General features: G+C 40.9%; 1 protein-coding gene across 3 annotated transcripts in view; it reads left to right on the forward strand.

Moving 5' to 3' along the window:
* pax3b (paired box 3b) overlaps positions 1-7,928 on the forward strand; it is a 27,434-nt gene extending 19,506 nt beyond the window's left edge. The window contains exons 7-10 of one of the 3 annotated variants that reach the window (XM_054604196.1): positions 517-731; positions 1,355-1,361; positions 3,658-4,077; positions 7,894-7,928. In XM_054604196.1, the coding sequence (XP_054460171.1) occupies positions 517-731; positions 1,355-1,361; positions 3,658-4,077; positions 7,894-7,928 (677 nt within the window). Of the gene's footprint in view, positions 1-516; positions 732-1,354; positions 1,362-3,657; positions 4,083-7,893 lie in introns of all 3 variants that reach the window. The other 2 variants (XM_054604276.1, XM_054604344.1) reach the window with 2 other exon arrangements.
* Positions 7,929-19,829: the final 11,901 nt, after the last annotated feature.

The raw sequence follows: 19,829 nt of genomic DNA on the forward strand, positions 1-19,829 counted from the left end.
GGATGGGGAATGAAAGAAAACTTTGCTCTTATATAGATGACAATGCATTTTTTTTTTAAAGTCTATAGCCAGATTTAACTAGAAATAACTTATCAGAGAGAAACATTTATTTAAGATTGAAGTTTTATTTACAAAACTTTTCTGATTCTAAAAAAAAGTATATTGAAGACAGAAATGTTGCTATTTATTGCCTAATTATTCTTTATTTGTTGAAACTGTTAGTTATGGAATTGTTAAATTAAGATAACGCACTACATATAAAATAATTTTTGTGTACAAAAAATAAACACCTTTTAAACATTAACTCTTTATACGTTTTGAGCAGACATGTTTTCAAATGTAACTTTATATTAAATCCAGCAATTTTGCTTCTACTTAAGTGAAAACTCAACACAGGAACAACAACTCCTCTATAGTGGGATGTTTTGGTTTTAATGCACTTTCACTGATCCCACTTCCTACAACTAAGCAGTTATGTTTAAGTGTTTAAACTCTTCTCCTTGATGCCTTCGGTAGTATCGGAGCCCCACAGCACGCTGCATCGGCCCCAGCCCCTCCCTCCCTCCTCGGGCCACCAGCCCGGCGGAGGTGGAGGTCAGGTGGAAGGAGGCTCAGCCTACTGCCTCGCCTCCGGACGCCACACCTTCTCCGGCTACTCGGACGGCTTTGTGAGCGCCGGAGGACCGTCCAACCCCATGAACCCCGCCCTAGGAAACGGACTCTCATCACAGGTGAGACCACAGCCTAAAATATGTGTATTTAATCTGCTTAAAGTCAGTTATTAAGTGTTGTATTTAATAGAATAATACAATTAAACTCAACTTGTCAAAGGAGATCTGTTGAGACGATTTGATTTGGTTCCACAAAATACAAAAAAATCTTAAAATTCTTAATTCTAAAACGCAAGTATTTCATTTAAAAACTAATATCGGATTAACTTCTTTTTGCATTATATTTGTTTGACATAAAACTTGTGTGTTTGACTCTTTACACGCCTCTAGAGACTGAGATGGTTTTGCTTGCACGGATATCAAACCAGAGCTTCAAATTAGATTTGAACATGTATTTCAAAGCTCACAATCTCCCCTCAGCCAAACAGCTTCACTCAAAACATCAAGAGCTTTAAAAACTCTCTTCTCAAGTAATATTTCACCCAGGTGTCAAAGACTCTCCTTGATAAAAGATTCTACAATCGCACACCCTTTGCTGTACTGGAGGATCACTATAAGAAGGGGTGGAAAAGTAAGATGACTCTAGAAGGACGGAGGGACAACTGAGTGTGTGACAAATGAGAAGTGAAAAGACAATTACAGTCAATTATCCAGGCATGAAGTCCCAAGGTATCCACACCTAGACAGAGGGTGTAACAGAGCAGACGGAGGAGTCAGAGAACCCTAACAGGCAGAAAATGAGATTTCAGCCCGGCGCAGTCTGACTCCTCAGAGAACGCTGCAGTGTGAGGACGGAGAGAGGGCGCTCGTAGAATACCCTCATGCTCACAGGTCCACGTAATTACAGGAACACACACACACACACACACACACACACACACACACACACACACACACACACACACACACACACACACACACACACACACACACACACACACACACACACACACACACACACATGCAGTGTAGATAATTGATCAACTCCATGACATTTGTAGGATCAGTTAAGGATTTTGCAACATCTTTAATGCAAATATTACACGACATGGTTGAGCAGCGTGGCTAAGCCTTCTCTTTAGATTGGAAGATTGATTAGTGTATATTTTCATTAATATTTCCAATAAAAGAAGCAACACAAGGAACAAGGAGCAATTTCACAAATAAGTTTACACTATTTAGGGATTTCTTGGCCATTTTCTTGTATGTGTTTGGGGCCATTGGTGTGTGTCGTGACAGGAAACCCTTCCTCTAACAATCCTCATGCTCCAGATTTTCACACAACCAACAAGCGTTCAAACATGCATAGATACACTGCTGCATGCATCAAACAGGAACAAACTACGCTGTGTGCACAGAGGCGGCTAGACGCAGCATCCTCGCTGTCTGAAATACTTGGACAAATGCGGCTACACACTCCACGCTATGCCGTATAGCCTCAAGGGGAAGCTTCTCTTGTGATTGCATTCTCAAAATGTTTGCTTCGACATTCCTCCACGAGAAAGCTCCTAAGTTCTAATTTATTTGTATATATTTTTTTTTTCGTACAGCGGGTAAAGGAATGTCCCATCTCAGATGTTTTTTCGCCCCCACCGTCCCGACATTCTTCCCCCGCTAAGTCCTGGACGCACTGATTCAGGGCCACTGGCAACGGCAAAAGGTCCAATATGAAACACCCTGGATGGGCCGACCAGCAGGCATCTCGGGAGGCAGGGAGAGGTTCGGGAGAGAGGGAGGATGGGTTCGGTTAAAAGAGAGGCAAAACAGACAAAAGTCACCAAACTAGAAACCATCACTTTCAAAGAACATGGCTCCTTTCTCCATGTGGCTTATTTTAGCCAAAGAGTATCCTCGCTCTCTCTGTTTGAACCAAACCTTCCAAACTCAGGTTCATGTTTTAGGAAAACGTTACCCAGCATGAGAGGAAACACAAACTCCCCTCTCCAAATCAAACATGGACTCCTCCATTCACCTCCCCTACTTGGGAAATGATTTAAGCAGGACCATGTGTAAGTGTGGATGTGGAATAATATGTCACTTAGAGGACCCAAAGAGCAGCGTACCTGCTTCTTATTAGGACAACTGGAGGAGCCTTGAGGCCTTGGCTCTGTAGAGAAAGGAGGTGGGACATGATACATTTAGAGGTAGCCGAATCAGTTAGAGTTACTTTCATAAGTGATAAAGCCAGTCTAGATTTCTTATTAACGGTTTACTGAGCGCTTTGATGGTGGACAGGTAAAGTCAGAGAGCATTGGAAGTGGTGGGGCGGGGGGGTCGGCGGTAAGTCTGTTTTTGAAATCCAGTTGAAACACTTCGCCCCGCGGGCTCTTTTCCGTCCTTCGCCGGCCAACGAATATTCCCCCCAAATTTGATTATCTGGTCGCTAATAAAGACCAGGTCAAGAGCTAAAGGATTTCTCAAACTGCAAATCTGCTCGGAGGTTGAACGGAGCCCGAGCTCGCACAGACCTTTCCTTTGTGTTTATCTTTGCCGGCACATCTCTCCCCGAGATAAGTCGTTATCTTGTGCCATAGTTTTTTTTTTTTTTTTTTTTGGAGCAGTGTCAAAAAGGGAATTTTACAAATAAGTGGAGCCGTGGATCTGAGACAAATTGCTTAATTCTTCCTTTCTGGTGCTATCTCTGTCTGAAACGAATTCTCGCTGGGAGCCTTTTGATGTCCGAAACGAGGGGGATTTCCTCTGTGTGCTTGTCTCGACGTCTGTGTTGATACATATTGCGCACACACACACACACACACACACACACACACACACACACACACACACACACACACACACACACACACACACACACACACACACACACAGATCTTGAAGACAAAAAAAGACAGATATTTGATATATTGTAAGGCCTTGTCAGACACTAAAAAAACACAGAAAACATCCCCCTTTTTTTGCCGGCTAGGGTTAGAGTCCGGGCCGATCCCTGTCTTTTAAAAAAATCCATATAGTTCAATTGATAAAGTCTACATTAGCAAACATATAGAAGCTCACAAATACTTTGTCTTTTGCTCATTTTCAACTCAAACTAACCGTATTAGCCGCCGCATTAGCGCCACTCACAGCACTCTGACAGTAAACTTAACCCTCTCTCCTTCATTCCAGGTGATGGGTCTGCTGAACCCGGGCGGCGTGCCACATCAGCCCCAAAGCGACTACGCCATCTCCCCACTGACGGGCGGCCTGGAGCCCCCCGCCGGCATGGCCGCCAGCTGCAGCCAGCGCATGGATCACATCAAGGGCCTGGAGGGTCTCACCAGCGTCCCCTCCATGTCGGCCCTGCCCTCCCTGCCCAGCTCCCAGTCCTACTGCCCGGCCTCCTACAGCTCACCGGGCTACACCGTCGACCACGTGGCGTCCTACCAGTACGGCCAGTACGGACAAAGTAAGGTCAATAGACTCCACCTTTTTTATTCTCACCTTTTGCTTCCACACCTTCAGGAACAAATTCAAAATGAATACCAAACTCTATGATTATAGTCTTTGATTACACATTTACGGAAAAAAAGAAACCTATCAAGAGCTTCACAGAGCAGTTTATGAAAAAAAAGCAATAGTATCAAGAGGAATCAGAAAAATATGTTATATGCATCATATAGTAGACTTTTTATCCTTTCTTGACTTTTAATCCTCTAATAGCAAAGACGTTTAACTTAGCAGTAAGTTTAAGCAAGTGGCTATACTATAAATTTTGAGCATCGTCCGTATTAACTAAATAAACAATGTTGTAGCTGGTCGAGGTGGAGTGGAGTTATTTTGTGGGCATTTCATGCTTTTATTTTATTTTGATAGTGGAGAGAGACAGGAAATGTGTGGAAAGAGAGTAGAGGAATGACAAATGGTCCATCCAGACCATTTGCTGCTCAGGTCATTTGCACCCATGTGGTATGAACCCTAAACACTTGGCTGTTTGGTCACCCAAGTTGGAGCAAGTTTTAACTACCATGTATACTCTTAGGAAGTTTCATTTAAACCAATTAAACTATTTTATTTGGTCATCATGTTTTGTTTGTAAAAATCTTAACAAATTAACTTGTAACTTTAGCTCTCAAATAAGTCAAAATATAGTCAGTAAATGCAGAACAATTTAATAAAGTAGAATATTTTCCTACAAAATGTAGCGGAGTAGATATATATAAATAGCAAGATTGTAATCAGTTGACTTTCTTCACACCCACTGCACTTAGGTTATAATCTTGAGGTGATGCTTGACATCAAAGGTAGGGATACATTTTGTGTCAGTAGATTATTGGCCCTGACTTGAAAATATGAATCATATTGAATATTAAATGGCTCATGAGCTTTATGTATTTCTGTTTGAGTTAATTTGCAGTCATTTTGGGTTTAAAACTGAGCTCGGATAAATGACATTTTCCTTTGCCCTCATTGGGTTTTTCTGCAGTTTGATAATTCTTCATGTAAACTTGGTTTGAACAAACTAAATCAGTGGAAACAGAGGACTTATTTTGACAGAAGAAAGATGACGGGGAATCAGTGATGACGAGCTCGTTTTGTGGTGATAAAATGTTGGATGTAACTTGTTTTATTGGTCAAAATATTACAAACAGTTGTTTTTGGGATATCCTTATGTCAGGGCATAACCCAACAAAGCCACAGGATTTTTTATTTTATTTGAAGACCTTAAGCAATTTAAAGACTTTAACATTTTTATGTGCAAACCGCGACTGGTTTCAAAGTGGCCTTTCACTTATTTTTTATAAGAAATTTCTGAACCAAGTCAGCCGATACAGTGTTCAACTATCGGGCGTTCTGGTAGTAAGACACGTAACTTCTAACCACAAATTCCTTGCTTTGATTCCAGGGATTGGAAAAAAATAAAAGCAGAACACAACACAGGTTGCTGCAGGTTCTGCTTGTTAGAGGCAGCTGACATTTTTGCGGCGTCCAATCATGCAGTCTCGAGTGTTGGGGTTAATTGTGCAGATCTGATTCCATCTATGAAGCGGTCCGCCCGGCGCTGATACAGAGATCTGCGGTTAGCCAGACCGTAGAGTCGGCTCCCATCAGGGTAAAGGGTAGCCGCGGTGGTGACTGATGGCCCTCCGCGGACTGTTAGAAAACCTACCTGTCCACCGCCGAGAGTCACTTCACATTACTGTCACCTTAAGGGTTAAAATCAACTTCAAACAAACCCCCGTCGAACTTCGTAAGGGGCAACGTCGTTCTCCGTCACAGCGTGATTACAGCGGCCGCCGTTTCCAATTTTTGGTCCACGGGGGGGTTGACCAATCAGGTTCATCCACTGACCTTATGGCGACCTCGAGACAAAACCTTGGGGCCCTTCAAAGAACGTGGCAGCGATCCAGCAAGTCTGACTGCATGTAGCTCCGCCTGTATCAAATGAATATCTGACTTAATATCCGAGAGCGGCAAGACGTCTAATGAAATATCTCGGTCGGATATCTCAAAGAGAACAGAATAAAGAATTAGGGCGACACACGTGGAAAAGGCCTCTAGCATGAGGGACAGCACACGCACCTCCGCAGCGTTACAAGGCCCGAGCGGTGCATCTTGATGTGATTAATCAGTGCGACTGGATAGCCGGTGTGCGGTTGGGTTTTTGGAGCTGCAGAGGAAAAGGTCCTTTCTGGGGGTGGACGGATCCTAATAGCCTCTGGCAGGGCGGCGATTAGAAACAGGTGCTAGGACTGAGGTCAGCTGGGGAGGCAGTTGTTGGAGACCGTCGCTCCGGGTTCCAGTGGAAGCGGCCGGTCCACGACATGTAGCTCTCCGCTGGACCGCCTTTAGGAAACTACAGCGATAATCCACGAAAAACTTGTTTTGGTTTTATTTTGCTCTCTGTTGCTAAGCGGGCTGTGTTGTGGTGTTTTTTGTTTTTGCACAGCACTTTTGCAGAGGTCATCTGTCAATCTTATATCTTTCTCTTTGGCGTTTCTTTACCTGGTCCACCACGGTCGCGTCTTCCGGAATCAGACACGACAAGCACCTCGCTTCCTGTGCGTCAGAATAAATATCTGCAACAACAATGCGTGTTAGAGAGCACCAAAACATGGATTTAAATTGTTTAAATGGATGTTTATTGTTTTGTTTGGGGCCTTCTTTATCAGCTCAAAATCAAACTGACATTTCTACCTACTCACAACCATGACTTTAAAGGGATGACATGATTACCCATAACTTCTCTTTCGGTTCTCCACGCTCCAACTTTTCAACATGGTTTAATACAAAACAATTGATCCTGATCTCCTATGTGATTGGTTGTTCGTTGTACTTTTTCTACAGCAAGAGTTGTATCCCAAGTGCATTTGTTTGAATTTCTCTTATTTTAGTTGTATAACAGTTTGGTTTGACCTCTCTGGACAGAAGTAACACCACTATGAAGGATAGCATACATTGTACATTTATTGTCACATGAACAACAAAAGGTATATTTGTTCATGCATATAACATAAAACATGGCATATTTCATTCTTTGGTGAACTCTTCATGTCCATTTCCATATTTTGCCAGCTTCATCCAATTTACAAGAAAGAGTTACCACTTCAATCTCTTTCTTCATGTTGAGTTTTGATAAGGTCAGGGAAGAATGTAACACATTTTTCAACTCGATCACAATAAAGTAAAGCTGATGTCAACAAAATCACAAAGGTTACTTAATGCATTGAAATTAATAGAAATATTAGATTATAGATATTTTATGGGCTGGTTTTTCCAATGCACTTTTAAACTGTAGTACTTATTTACTACATTTATACATAGGATAGAAAATATTCCGATTTATTTTTGCTAGCAGTGTAGAGGAGGCTTTAAAGCAGCCTTGAGATATGTTGCAAAATAGAAATTAAGTGAACACTTAACTGAATACATAAAGTTTGACAAGAATTTTTATTGTCAGGTCAAATATTTCTGGGGTTTGTGGACTATGTTGCATTTATTCTAAATGCTGCATATATCCTATATCATACCCCAGATATAAGATTCTATCCACTGAGCTTCTGAGTGTGAAAAACAATCTTGTATTTGACCTTACGCCCAGAACCACTGTTAGCACATGCTATGCTAACAATAGCCATATGTGAGTGGAATGTCATGCTAAAAACATGTGCCCAAAATTTATTGCGGCTATATATCTCTTTTATTATCTTTCCACATTTTTTTGTTTTTAAATCCCTTATCACTAATAATTGAACAACTGTTTCATCCTTTCTCTTTTTTACAGGTGCCCTTTCTTATCTGAGGCCTGAGATCACCTGATCATGAGCTTTGGACTCGACAGAGGGACATTTTTTTTGCGTGTACAGCGGAAAGGAAATCTTTTTTAATATCTGGACCAAAATTTATTTTGCTACCATTTACCCGGAGACACATTCTCTCTTCTGCAGGACATTTTTTATTATTCGTTCTTGTTGGAGAAATGGACTAAAAAAAATAAGAAAAAGAAGGGACCACAAGAAGGAATATCAGACCAAAAAACTGTTGATTGACTGTGAAGAAAAACTGTTGATCGACTATGAACGTTGCATCGGTATTGTTTTTAGATGAACGGCAGAGACGTCAGCGCTTAATGAGGTTAAGCCATCTACAGTGCACTTTCCACAGGCTACTCTCGTGACCAAAACACCGTCCGTGGACTCTCGCCTGTGGGGGTCTTTGTGAGGACAGCGAACCCAAATCTCTCCGTCATAATCTGCCCGCCTTGGAAAATGTTTACATATCTTAAGGGCCACATGAGTGCATATGAAACTCCCATGTATCCCCAAATTGTATCTGCAGAAAGGGGGGAGAAGAAAAGGGCTTTGTTGATTTTTTTTTTTTTCTTTTGCATTTATTTGAGATCTCTGCATCCCACGCTCGGAGAGAAATTCCAGAGACTGAAAAAAAACAACAAACGTGAGCAAACGAATCTGTGGGTTTTATTGCATCAGGAACTCTTAATGTACACCACAGCTGTACTGCAGTGAAAGTTCATTCAAACATTCCTCCTACCTCCCCCCCTCTGTCTCCCTCTCTCCCTCTCCTCTCGCCTTTCTCTCTCACCCCTTCTGTCTCATTGATGTTTTGCACGGTGAGGCAGGCATCCCGGGCCTTTTGTAGTTTTTAGAGAGCGACTCCGAGGAGGTCAGGGGGTGACTTTAGGGAAAGTGACAGATGAGAGAGCAGTAGAGGAGGGCGGCGGAGAAGTGGCTTTAAAGGAAGGGGGGGGAGGGGGGGAGGGGATAGGCAAGATCGATCACAGGGGTTAAAAAAACCTTTAAAGATCCTCTCCCAGCGAGAGAGAAAAAAGCCACCAGGTCACAAGTCACGACCGAGAGAGTTTCAGACTAAAGACAGCCATTCTCCCAGCTGACCAGAAGTGCAATATCGTGTATCTTTAGAGTCGACCTCACCATTAAAACAATACTTAAAAAAAACAAAAAAAACACGTCTTAAAGTCTTACGAAACACTTCATTCATTCTCTGGATCTAGTTTGGGACTCGCAGAGGAACAACACATGTGCCTTTGAAGGCTTTTTTAGGTCCAAAACAAATATGGAACATTGCTAATCCTGCTGTCAAAGCACACATTTGTAAGGACTTAAGTCAGCGTTGTGTCACGAGGAAAAAAGAATGAATCAAGGGAAAGCCAATGTAAACAGAAAATAACCAGGAATGACAAAGCCAAAACCTTTTTTTTTTTTTTTTTTTTTTTTTTTTTTTTTTTTTTTTTTTTGTGTTGCTTTGGGACTTTTTTCTGTTTCCAATTTGCATATGATATAAATAATAATTAGGTTTCAAGCGCATTCCGGACATATTTATTGTCTCAAAATGTTCTGTATGTCAACAGTGTCGTTAACCCCCCACCCCCCACAATGTACAAGTGAGCGGCAAATACTTTATCCATCAAACTACGAGCGCCTCCATAAGCACTCTTGTTTTTGTACGTCTGTCTGTGTTAGAATGAACCAGTCCTTTCATTCCTTTTTGATATATTTTTTTGTATTATTTGACAAAGCGATATGACATAATGTCACGTGTACAAGCGCATTATCACTACTATTTATAATAAAATAAAAAAAACTTCTGAAAATAGCTGCCTCTGCTGTGTTATTCACATTCCCATTTTTCATCTGATGGTTATGACTAAATAGAGTCTTTGTGTTGTTATTTTTTTTTTTTTTTTTTTGCCACAACACGAGAAAAAAATAAAATAACCCGATTCACTCTCTGGAAGAATACAGTGTGCACTCGGAGACAAATGTGTACTTTCTGAAGGTCGCTCATGTGAACCCTCCAACCGAAATAGGCCCGGACAAATTGGGATCACCAGACGTTTCGATTTGACGATGAACACAACAGGCTTTTTTCTCGCAGTTTGCCTGTAAATGCTCAGACATTTGAATTGGTGTGTATTAATACCCACGGCTGCCCCCCCTCCCCCTCGCTACTGCAACAAACTGACTTTTGTTTAAAAACCTCTCCGATGAAGAGAACAAGCCTTAAAGCGTTTTTTGGACAAACACCCTCCAAAAAAAAAGAAAAAAACCTCTGCAACCCATCCACCCTGCTTACACACACACACACACACACACACACACACACACACACACACACACACACACACACACACACACACACACACACACACACACACACACACAGGGCCCACTCTGTGTGTGTTTGTGCACCACATGCATTCATACATGTTCATGATCACATATAGTTTCTGTGTGTGTGTTTGTGTGTGTGTGTGTGTGTGTGTGTGTGTGTGTGTGTGTGTGTTCCTGCAGCCTGAGGGTATAAAGCCTAATTATAACATCCTTCTGATTAATCGTGTCTGCTCGCAGGCCTCGGAGAGCGCCGCGTGCAGCTCGCGCAGCCGGGACCACACACTATAAATAAAGTCTAAGTCAATAACAACGTCGAGGATCACTCATAGTCTTGTCAGCTCTGTTTGCTAAGCCCCCAATAATTCCGCCAATGAGAGGACACACACACACACACACACACACACACACACACACACACACACACACACACAGGAAAAGTACAAGCAGAGTGGCGCTCTAATCACCTGCGGCACTCACAAACACTCCTGCAGATACACACTTACAGGCGTGCAGATGTGAACACACTGCATGTAGGTTCATTCACACACACACACACACACACATACTCACACACACTGTTTGCTTTCTTAATCAGTCCGTAGCATTAAAGATGAAGACAAATCACACCTGCGTAACTCCAAAAAAAGCTCAGACATTACTTTTATTAATGAACCCTCCGCGGCACTGAAAAGGCTGTTATTTCTTTAATACACCCCAGAGTGTAATTAAATGGAACTATTTTAATGGCATTTCATACTGTCAGATAAAGACGGATTTTTGGATTATCGGACCTTCGCCCTGCAGCTCCAAACATACAGCTTTATTCAAATAAATACAAATTGAACAAGCGGCCTTTTTCTTAAGAAGATATGTACATAAGAGTCCCCCCAAAAATGGAGAATAAAAAATGTATATGTTCCAAAAACAAACATAAGCCACTGCCATAGGCCACATGTGCTTGCTAGCCTAACAAATGTGGTCCATGATTTTAGATTTTTCTTATATTTTTTGCTTTTAGAGCTGCACAAAAAGTAGAATCGTCCCTCGGAGCTCCTTTGTAACCGAGTGGTTACAACTCATGTAAACATTTTTAACATCTCTCGTTTGTCCGTTGGCTCAAATTTCACACCTGTGTGAGCTCCAAGAGGACTTGGATTCTTGGCTCTTTGCTTTCAATGCAGTAACTTTTAAAGGAGTTAATTAATTAAATGTTCTGCATAGTGTGAGGTGAAGTTTTTATAGACTCTCCTGCTGAGACAAATATGCTCCTTTGGGCTTCTGAGTGAAATAAATATAGTAAAAATGAAGTAAGTTATGGCATTTTTAAGATAAAAACCCCATAACACACAAACACACATTAAATCACTCTGTTTTTGCCGTTCTCTGACAATCACACACTCACATTGAGGGGAACACGTATAGCGTTGTATAAGCATGTGCCAGTAACTTTAGACAACCCCATGGGTTAAAGAATTTGTTTTTTTCCTCAGTGTTGTGATCTAACATGACCTCCAGATCACGCCAGCAGCTGCTTCTGTCATTCTCACTACGTTAGAAATGTGTGTTTGAACCCTTTCCCCGATCGTCTACGTCTCTACCATGTGTGTTGTTTGGGTGCACTGTGTAGATAATGTGAAAAAAATAGCTGGAAAGAAACCCGTTGGCATATTCGCTCAGTGTTTGGTGCAAAGGGGTTTTCAGTTTGGATCAGATGACCAGCTGGCTGTTGTTTGCATGTTCTCTCCGTGTCCGTATGTGTTTGCCCCCAGATGTTCAGGTTTCCTTCTACTGTCCAAAGACATGCAGGATACAGTAAAAAGGAAATTCAAGCTAAATGATTGTGTCCGTCTACATGTGAGTCCTAAACACAAAGAGCAGTTTTGAAAAGACCCATTATCTACAATGTTAAATCTTTTAGACTGGTAAAACAGATATCTGCACACTTTAATCTATGCAGAGAACACTTTATTACATTTACTGAGGCAAAAAAATAGACTTTCCATACGCAACGCATCTGTAAATGTCAGACAAATATCAAAACGTTCAATACAATTGTTGACAGAACCCAGTTAATAGTCAATAACCATGAGTCCAGTCTATTTGTTGCTGTATAGTGAGTCATTTAAATGTTTTATGACCTTAGACTTCCTCAAGTGCAGATATTTTCATGCACCAACCCTAATTTAGGGTGTCCCTCCTCAAAACATCAGATCTTTTTCTTCTTTCTGCACGGGTTGAAACTGTTCTGCACGCGGGAGGTGGAACCAGGTGGGAGGAAGCGTTTGGGGGTGTCTCCTGCGTACCCCCGGAGTCTGCCATGCAATCCCTGTACACACACTTAACCCCTGACACTCCGCGGCATTCACACAGTCTGTCATCACAGGTCCTCGGCTGCTGCTGACCTGAGCACTAACACATGCTGGGGACAACTTAACCTCTGGACCTCCAGACGGAAAAACACATCGACAGAGGAGAGGGGAGGGCATCTGAGCTGGAGTGGGGGGGGGGGTGTGTGGTGTGTGTGTGTGTGTGTGTGTGTGTGTGTGTGTGTGTGTGTGTGTGTGTGAGAGAGACTGGCAGACAGCCAACAGATGATACTCAACTGTAAAGTGACACATTATTGCTCTCATTTGTCTTGTCTCCATCTATACGATATATCTCTTTTGTCATGTGAAAACCTTCTACATATATACATATACTGCATATATATATTTTTTTCACTTACATGGCTTCCTTAAGATTGGCTGTACAACTCTATGGATTAGGAAACCCTTTCAGTATTTATGTATTTATAGGAAGAAAAAAACTAAACTAACATTTGGTGGCTGAATTACAGTTTTATTGAGAAAGGAAGTTTGACTTTCAATGTTTTCATCCAACAATAGCAGTATGTTTGTTGTTGTATTTTCTCTCTTGTTCTTTTTCCAGGCTTTGTGTACTGCTTACGTCCTCAAAATCCAATATATTTATTGCTTTTCTGTCGCGGATCTCCCTGTGGGTATCAGTGAAGCGTCATCATGATTCAGCCCTATATTTAATGTTTAATTGTTTACCAGAGTCATCGTCGCTTGGTCCCCTGAGAGAAATAGAACCCGTTGAACTTTAAAATGTGTATTTATTCACACTTCTCAACTGTCCATCTGCATGCTCAGTAAGCTCCAAGATGCTCTGGTTAAACCTGTATTAGCTGAGTTTTTAGGCTGTTTGAGGTCGGCAGAAACAAGCTTGTCAGCAAACAGTATCACCGAGCAGATATGTGGCAACGTTAGCTTTAATTTGGCGTAATTCTATTGGCCACCTACTAAAAGCCCAATATTCCCTCTCATTTAGCTTAGCCTGTGCTTCCTTAGCTGCTAAATGCTAATATATTCACCAGTTGTCGCTAACGTAGTCCGTCTGCTGTTTGGTGATGAGCCCTTGTTTACAGTCATCATGCTAAGCTAAGCTAACCAGCTGCGAAGTTGTAGCTTCATATCGAATGAACAAGCATGTGAGTGGTATCAATCTTCTCGTCTAACACTTGGCATGAAGATGAATAGGCTGAAAATTTGAATAATTCCTTTAATATAAAATTATAGCAACTTTGTTTTCAAACTTCTGCCCCTCAGGGCTCTGCTGGAAGCTGTAAATGTAGCCATACTGGCAAAGCTATGAATGTTTGGGACATACTGCACATTGATGGACAGTTCAGAAGTGGTTCATGATGTAGGAAACGTTTTGCTAAAGATGTTTTGATGCCTTTTTGTTTCCATCATGAACTCATGGAGCCAATTGCCACGACCAAGATGACCACAGCTGCTGTTCTAACGAGGAAACTACAGACCTGTGTTTGATACTCAAATGACATATTTTTGCGTGGAGTATCCCTTTAAGGCTGGGCCCAAATCCGTGACAGCCATGAGAGACTGTTTTGACAGCGGTGGAGCCGAGCAGAAGCACCAACAGAAAAATCAGGAAAGACTCGATTCAGATTTTATGGAATCACATGACGAGAGATAATTTACACAAGGGGAAGGAGACAGAGGAGAGAGTTTCAGGCAACAATAAATACAGTGTCTGATTTTCTGTATGTCAGCGGAAGTGGCATAGCCTACAGTGTGTGCATTCTAGCTTGCGTCTCAGCAACTGGCCGACGGTGTTGCAGATCAGAAGGGAGAGGGCTGGAGGAATGAAGTCAGACAGGATTTTCTAGGAAATGACGAATAGCAAAACAAAAGCAACGTGACCTCATCAATACGAGCGTTGTGCCGCTCTTCGGCTGCAAACCGGAGATGCTTCTAGGGGCTTTCTTGAGCCAGAGAAAAATCACATGTCTGAAACTGTCAGAGGGCTCCTGTGTGCAGCGTTTGATTTAAAGGAACAATGTTAATATCATGATAAGAAGACGACAACATACCACAAACAATTTTGACGCGATGATATTGAGCGTTGATATTGAGCAAAAACCAACAGGAAAGCACCGGAAACATTAGAAGTTCAAACAGACTTCATGGCAGGGCTTATTTTCTTTCTAATCTTTCCGACAGTCATCTGGACAAACATAGAGACATCTGTCGGCAAAAACCCTGCTCATGTGGACTTTTTTTTTACCGTTGGCTTCCTTTCACTCTGAAAAAAAAATCTGCAACAATTCATATCTGGGTTTTTTTTACTCCATTGTCCTACGCACCATAGCCATTCAGTAGCCAGTTTGTCTTTTACTGTTAGTTGGCCTTTAAGTGGAAATAAAAGTGTCTGGGTCACAGGAAGTGGTGTGTTTTGTGTTGGGGATTTGTTGGTATTTCATGAACAGTTACAGTCACTGTGAGCAAACTGCATTTGAGGAAAAAAAAAAGAGCAACTACAAAACAGAGACATGTGGGTTGTGTTGCTGTGTGGAATGTTGATGAAAAGAAATAATTTGACATTTTGGGAAATGCGCTTTCTTGCCAAGAGTAAGATGAGATCCATACTACTCTCAGGTCCATGCATTGAATATGTAGTGACAGTCAAAAACCGGTTAGCTTAGCATAGCATAAAGACTGGAGACGGGGGAACAGCTAGCGTGACTCTGTCTGAAGATGAAGCAAAGGCTGGTCTCTATTCAGTGTCCGTAGCTATACCTACAAAAAATAATGCACAGTAAATATACTACAAAATAATTTCCTAGTTATCCATGTGGTCCTAAAAGAGACCATAAGGCCGTAAAAGTGGTCGAGCTGCATGGGTCCAACAAACACCTGACTTTCATCCAGGAGACGCTGTTTGTTCCCCACGTGAAACGAGAAGCCAACATTGATTTATTAGACACGTAATTCTCAGTGATGATCTATTCCTAAACATAACTGAGTTGTTGTCTGTGAAGTGGGAAGTTTATTTGAAAAAGACTGTATGCATTCGACAAACAGAAATTGAATTGTGTTGCTGCACTGTAGGAAAATGCACGAAGAATGAGGAGTAACTTTTTGTAAGAAATCATAAGAGCCATTGTATGAGGGTACGTTGAGCACCAACTAGCAAGATAGCTGTATTTCTGTCTTTAGCTAAGCCAACCAGCTGATATTTCATACTGAATGAGAATGAATGAGAGTGATATCAATGTTCATATCCAACTATCTGCAAGAGAGCAAATAAGTATAGTTCACAAAATGTTGAACTATTCCTTTAAAAGACTATTATATAAATCATCGGGCAGTACGGGATGATGATTCCCTCACTTTCCACAACAATAAAAATCAACTTTTGCATTATAAGTTATTTCAAATACTTTGCTCAACGCAGTGGAAAGATGCCAAATAAGAATTAACCCAAAATCCCTTATGCATACCATATGTGCTCAGAAATCACAGAGAACCTAAAAAGAGTGCATTCCTTCTTATTTCATGTTATATCCATCCTCTCAGACATATCGGATATCTTTATATTTGTCCGCTACATTTTTCTTTCACTTAATGATGAATTATTCAAAGCTTAACTACATAAAAATGTAATAATGTCTGCAGGTTTAACAACGGCAAAAAAGCTGTTTTGCTGGCAGCCACATTCAGACCGGTATCCATATACATATGACAATTATGGCTCTAATGCAAAGGGAGTGTTTGAAGTGGATAACATGTTTTTGTCAGGACTTTATCAATGGAAGGGATGGGCTGTCAGTGTTGCAGACTTGGCAACTTTCTTGCTAGATTTAGCAACTTTTGGAGCTAGTGCTGCTAGCTATTTTCATTGGAAAAAGAATTGGCAACACTTGGCTGAGTTTTTCAGTTGGATAATTAGAAAAAAATCCAGCTTTCTAGTTCCTCAAGATTACCAACAAGTCAACTCAGCACTTTAACCTGAAACTGACAATCTTATCACTGACAGAACAAAATGTTTTTTCAAAAACCTCAATTTTTGCTTTAAGTCTTGACCATTTATTTATATATGGGCTAACATCTTGTAATTTTTAACTGTAAAGTTACAGTAAATAAGTGGCAGTAATTTCAGTCTTAAACTACTGCACAATTAACACTATCTCTACTATATCAAAGGAATACTTACTCTAATCAAAACATACAGGAATTTGCTCTAATAATCTATAAATCACAGTATATACTGTTCAATTTACATTATCTCTACTGTATCTGAGAAATACAGTGACTTATTGTAATCAAAATGTATAGTAATTTGTGAAAAGTAAGCAATAAAAAAACCCATTGGTGACTAAGCATTATGACTCCCAGAATGCATTGCTTTCACAGCAATATACAGTATAAGCACAAAAAAAATAAGTTCTTTCCCATATTTTAGCTGTTGGAACAGTGTGCCTCTCTGTACGGTGTCCTACAGGCCAGAGGACTGTCACATGTATGACATTAATCATATCTAGTCACAGTTCATGCTTTTTATTTGCCTTTGTGGTGTTGCCAAATGATTGGCAGGGGAGAACATATCTTAGACTTCACGATTGCCTCGCGGATCGCAGATTGTGCAACAGAATCGCCTGCGAGCTGCACAGCCAATGCAGCGAGGTTTGGCGAGGTTTTCGGAGTGTGAGGACAAACTGGCAACCCTGTATTTTGTGGTTGCGTCGTGTTGGTCGAGTGTGAAAGCTGAAAAGACAAGAGAGTGAGTGATCAGGATGTAGAGCGATTTAAGAGGAGGAGAAAGGAAAAACAACACAGAGAGGAAAGTTTGCACAAATCCTTCAATTAGGGCTTGTTTCAGAGGGATGGAGGCGTTTAAAGTGACATCTTTGAGAGAAAGCAAAGGGAGGGGGAAAGAAAAAGTCGGCTTTGCAGAGTAACCAGATCAAGAAGAAGCAGGGATTTTGTAGAGCAGATTGACTGAAGCAAATGTTAATGATGGCCAACATTTCTTTGGAGGGAACTACCCATACTGAGAGAAATATAGCGTCTCTGCAGAGTTTGTCTGTCTGATGGGAGAGCGGTGGGAGCTGGGAGGTATGCAGAGTGTTTTTTGGAGAGGTATGTGATGTAAAACGGTGGAAGTGGGATAGCAGCTGAGGCTGTCCAGCGCCCATGAATCAGGCTGAGGCACCGTGAAGCAGCGGCCCTCATAGGAGCCAGATGGGCCCTTGGCTCGACACTGGCAGGGATGAAGGAACACACACACACTCACACACACACACACACACACACACACACACACACACACACACACACACACACACACACACACACACATATACAGGCAGGACGGGAACAAACAGACTCTTATGTGCACTGCAGATACAAAACCTGAAATGTGGGCAAGAGCGTCACGCACATTTGATATAAAGCAGTTAAGATTTATATGCATGAAGTGCGCATAAAACATGCAAAGTGACAGAAACAAGTACACACACAGTCACGGTGAAGACGCACATATGGAGCCTCAAGACGGGCAAATGCCAGGAAAAAGTTATGAGATAAGACAAAAATATAATAGACCCTGTTAGTTAAACAGTCAAAATGGAGCGTCATATAAAGGGTTATACTTTATACTTTAATCTTTAACTCAAAACCTCCCTGTCTTGTTTTCTCCAAACACAATTCCCCATTTAAAAAATGCTTATATTACAATGAGATGGAAGCGACCATTGTGCATTGGTCCATATGTGTGTTATTGTTAGTGTAAAATGAACAATCCAGAAACTGTGTGGCTTTTTTAGCTAGCAACCAAGCTACAGCTAACTTTTGTTGTAAAACTAAACCAGCCAGTGCATGTAATGTTAGCCGTATACTCTACTATAGCCCATACTGATGTAGCATCACTGTATAAACTGACACAGTAATGTAGCTCATTAGCAAGCTAAGTAACGTAACTAACTTCTTAGAGCTAACTTATAAGACAGCTTAGGAGGTTTTTTATTTGACATTGTGTGGAACAAAAACCTAAATCAAACCTAGCCTACGAAATGTCAAATATAAAACAATAACTACTTATTTCAATTGTGTTTCTTAATAAAGACAGAAGACACACACAGAAGCATGGTTTATGTAAACTTATAGGCCTACGTTTCGTCCAACTTCTAGAGTTTCATTTTGTATTTTCAAACTTCAGTAGTTTAAACACTTTTAGTGCTTTTAAAAAAAAAAAAAAAAGAACAAAAGACTAACTTAAACAAACTAAAATATTTAAAAGTTGGTTCACATGAAACAAGATCTACAAAAGAAAAGAAGGGTGAAAAACAACAAAGACAAGAGGCAGCAGTGATGTAACCGCCACAGATACTCTGCCCTCTGATCGTTTGAGCAGGTCACTGTTTCAATGGGGCTTGAAAAGTGTATGTTTGCTGCAATGAATGGTTTCCTAAAGCCCATCATCCCTGTCTGCTTGACTTAAGTTAGACAGACTGTGACTGATTTCCAACCCATAGTGAACCCATATGATCCGAGTTTACAGGCCACAAAAGAGATGGGCCGAGGTAAAAGAACAGCCGCGTTTTTATGGACTCAGATAATTATGGAGCTTTATGTGACGGTCAGCTCCAGAACAAAGGCACAAGTTAATTGTTGTTTATATATAGATTTATATAGACGTACTTTCAATCAATGTAAAAAGTCCAAACTTTACAAATATGCATTACTTAGAAATATAAATAAATGATTTGTAATAAAAGCAGCCAATTTTCTAAATCCTTTCACACAAATAGGCATTAACAATAATAAGAGCTGACAATGTTTTTTAATTACTGCATATATTTTTGCTATTATTGGAAAGTGTTTGTAAATTTAAGACTATTTCTGGGAGGTCTTAAACATATCTGCTCACTTTTCCTTTTTTTAAATCCACAAACTGCACTGACAACAGTTTGTATGTAACTTAAAAAAACGAGCTCGCCATAAACATCTGTGGTCGCTTGTGATCATTTTTGTAAACACTTCATTTCTGCCCAGAGCATTGTGCCACAAATTCATACACTGAGTGACTGCTAATTATAATCTCGCAGAAGATAATCTGCTTTGAAATACTGACACAGTGGCATCGCTCAAATTGCTCTGGCAGGACTTGGTTTTTGTGGTGTCGTATATGTCCAATGAATCCAATCCAAGGGGAAGGCAAAACAAAGGAGGATAATTATAAACAGAGAGACAAATGAAACCTT

The sequence above is a fragment of the Anoplopoma fimbria genome, chromosome 1, assembly GCF_027596085.1.
Source record: "Anoplopoma fimbria isolate UVic2021 breed Golden Eagle Sablefish chromosome 1, Afim_UVic_2022, whole genome shotgun sequence".
Lineage (NCBI taxonomy): Eukaryota > Metazoa > Chordata > Actinopteri > Perciformes > Anoplopomatidae > Anoplopoma > Anoplopoma fimbria.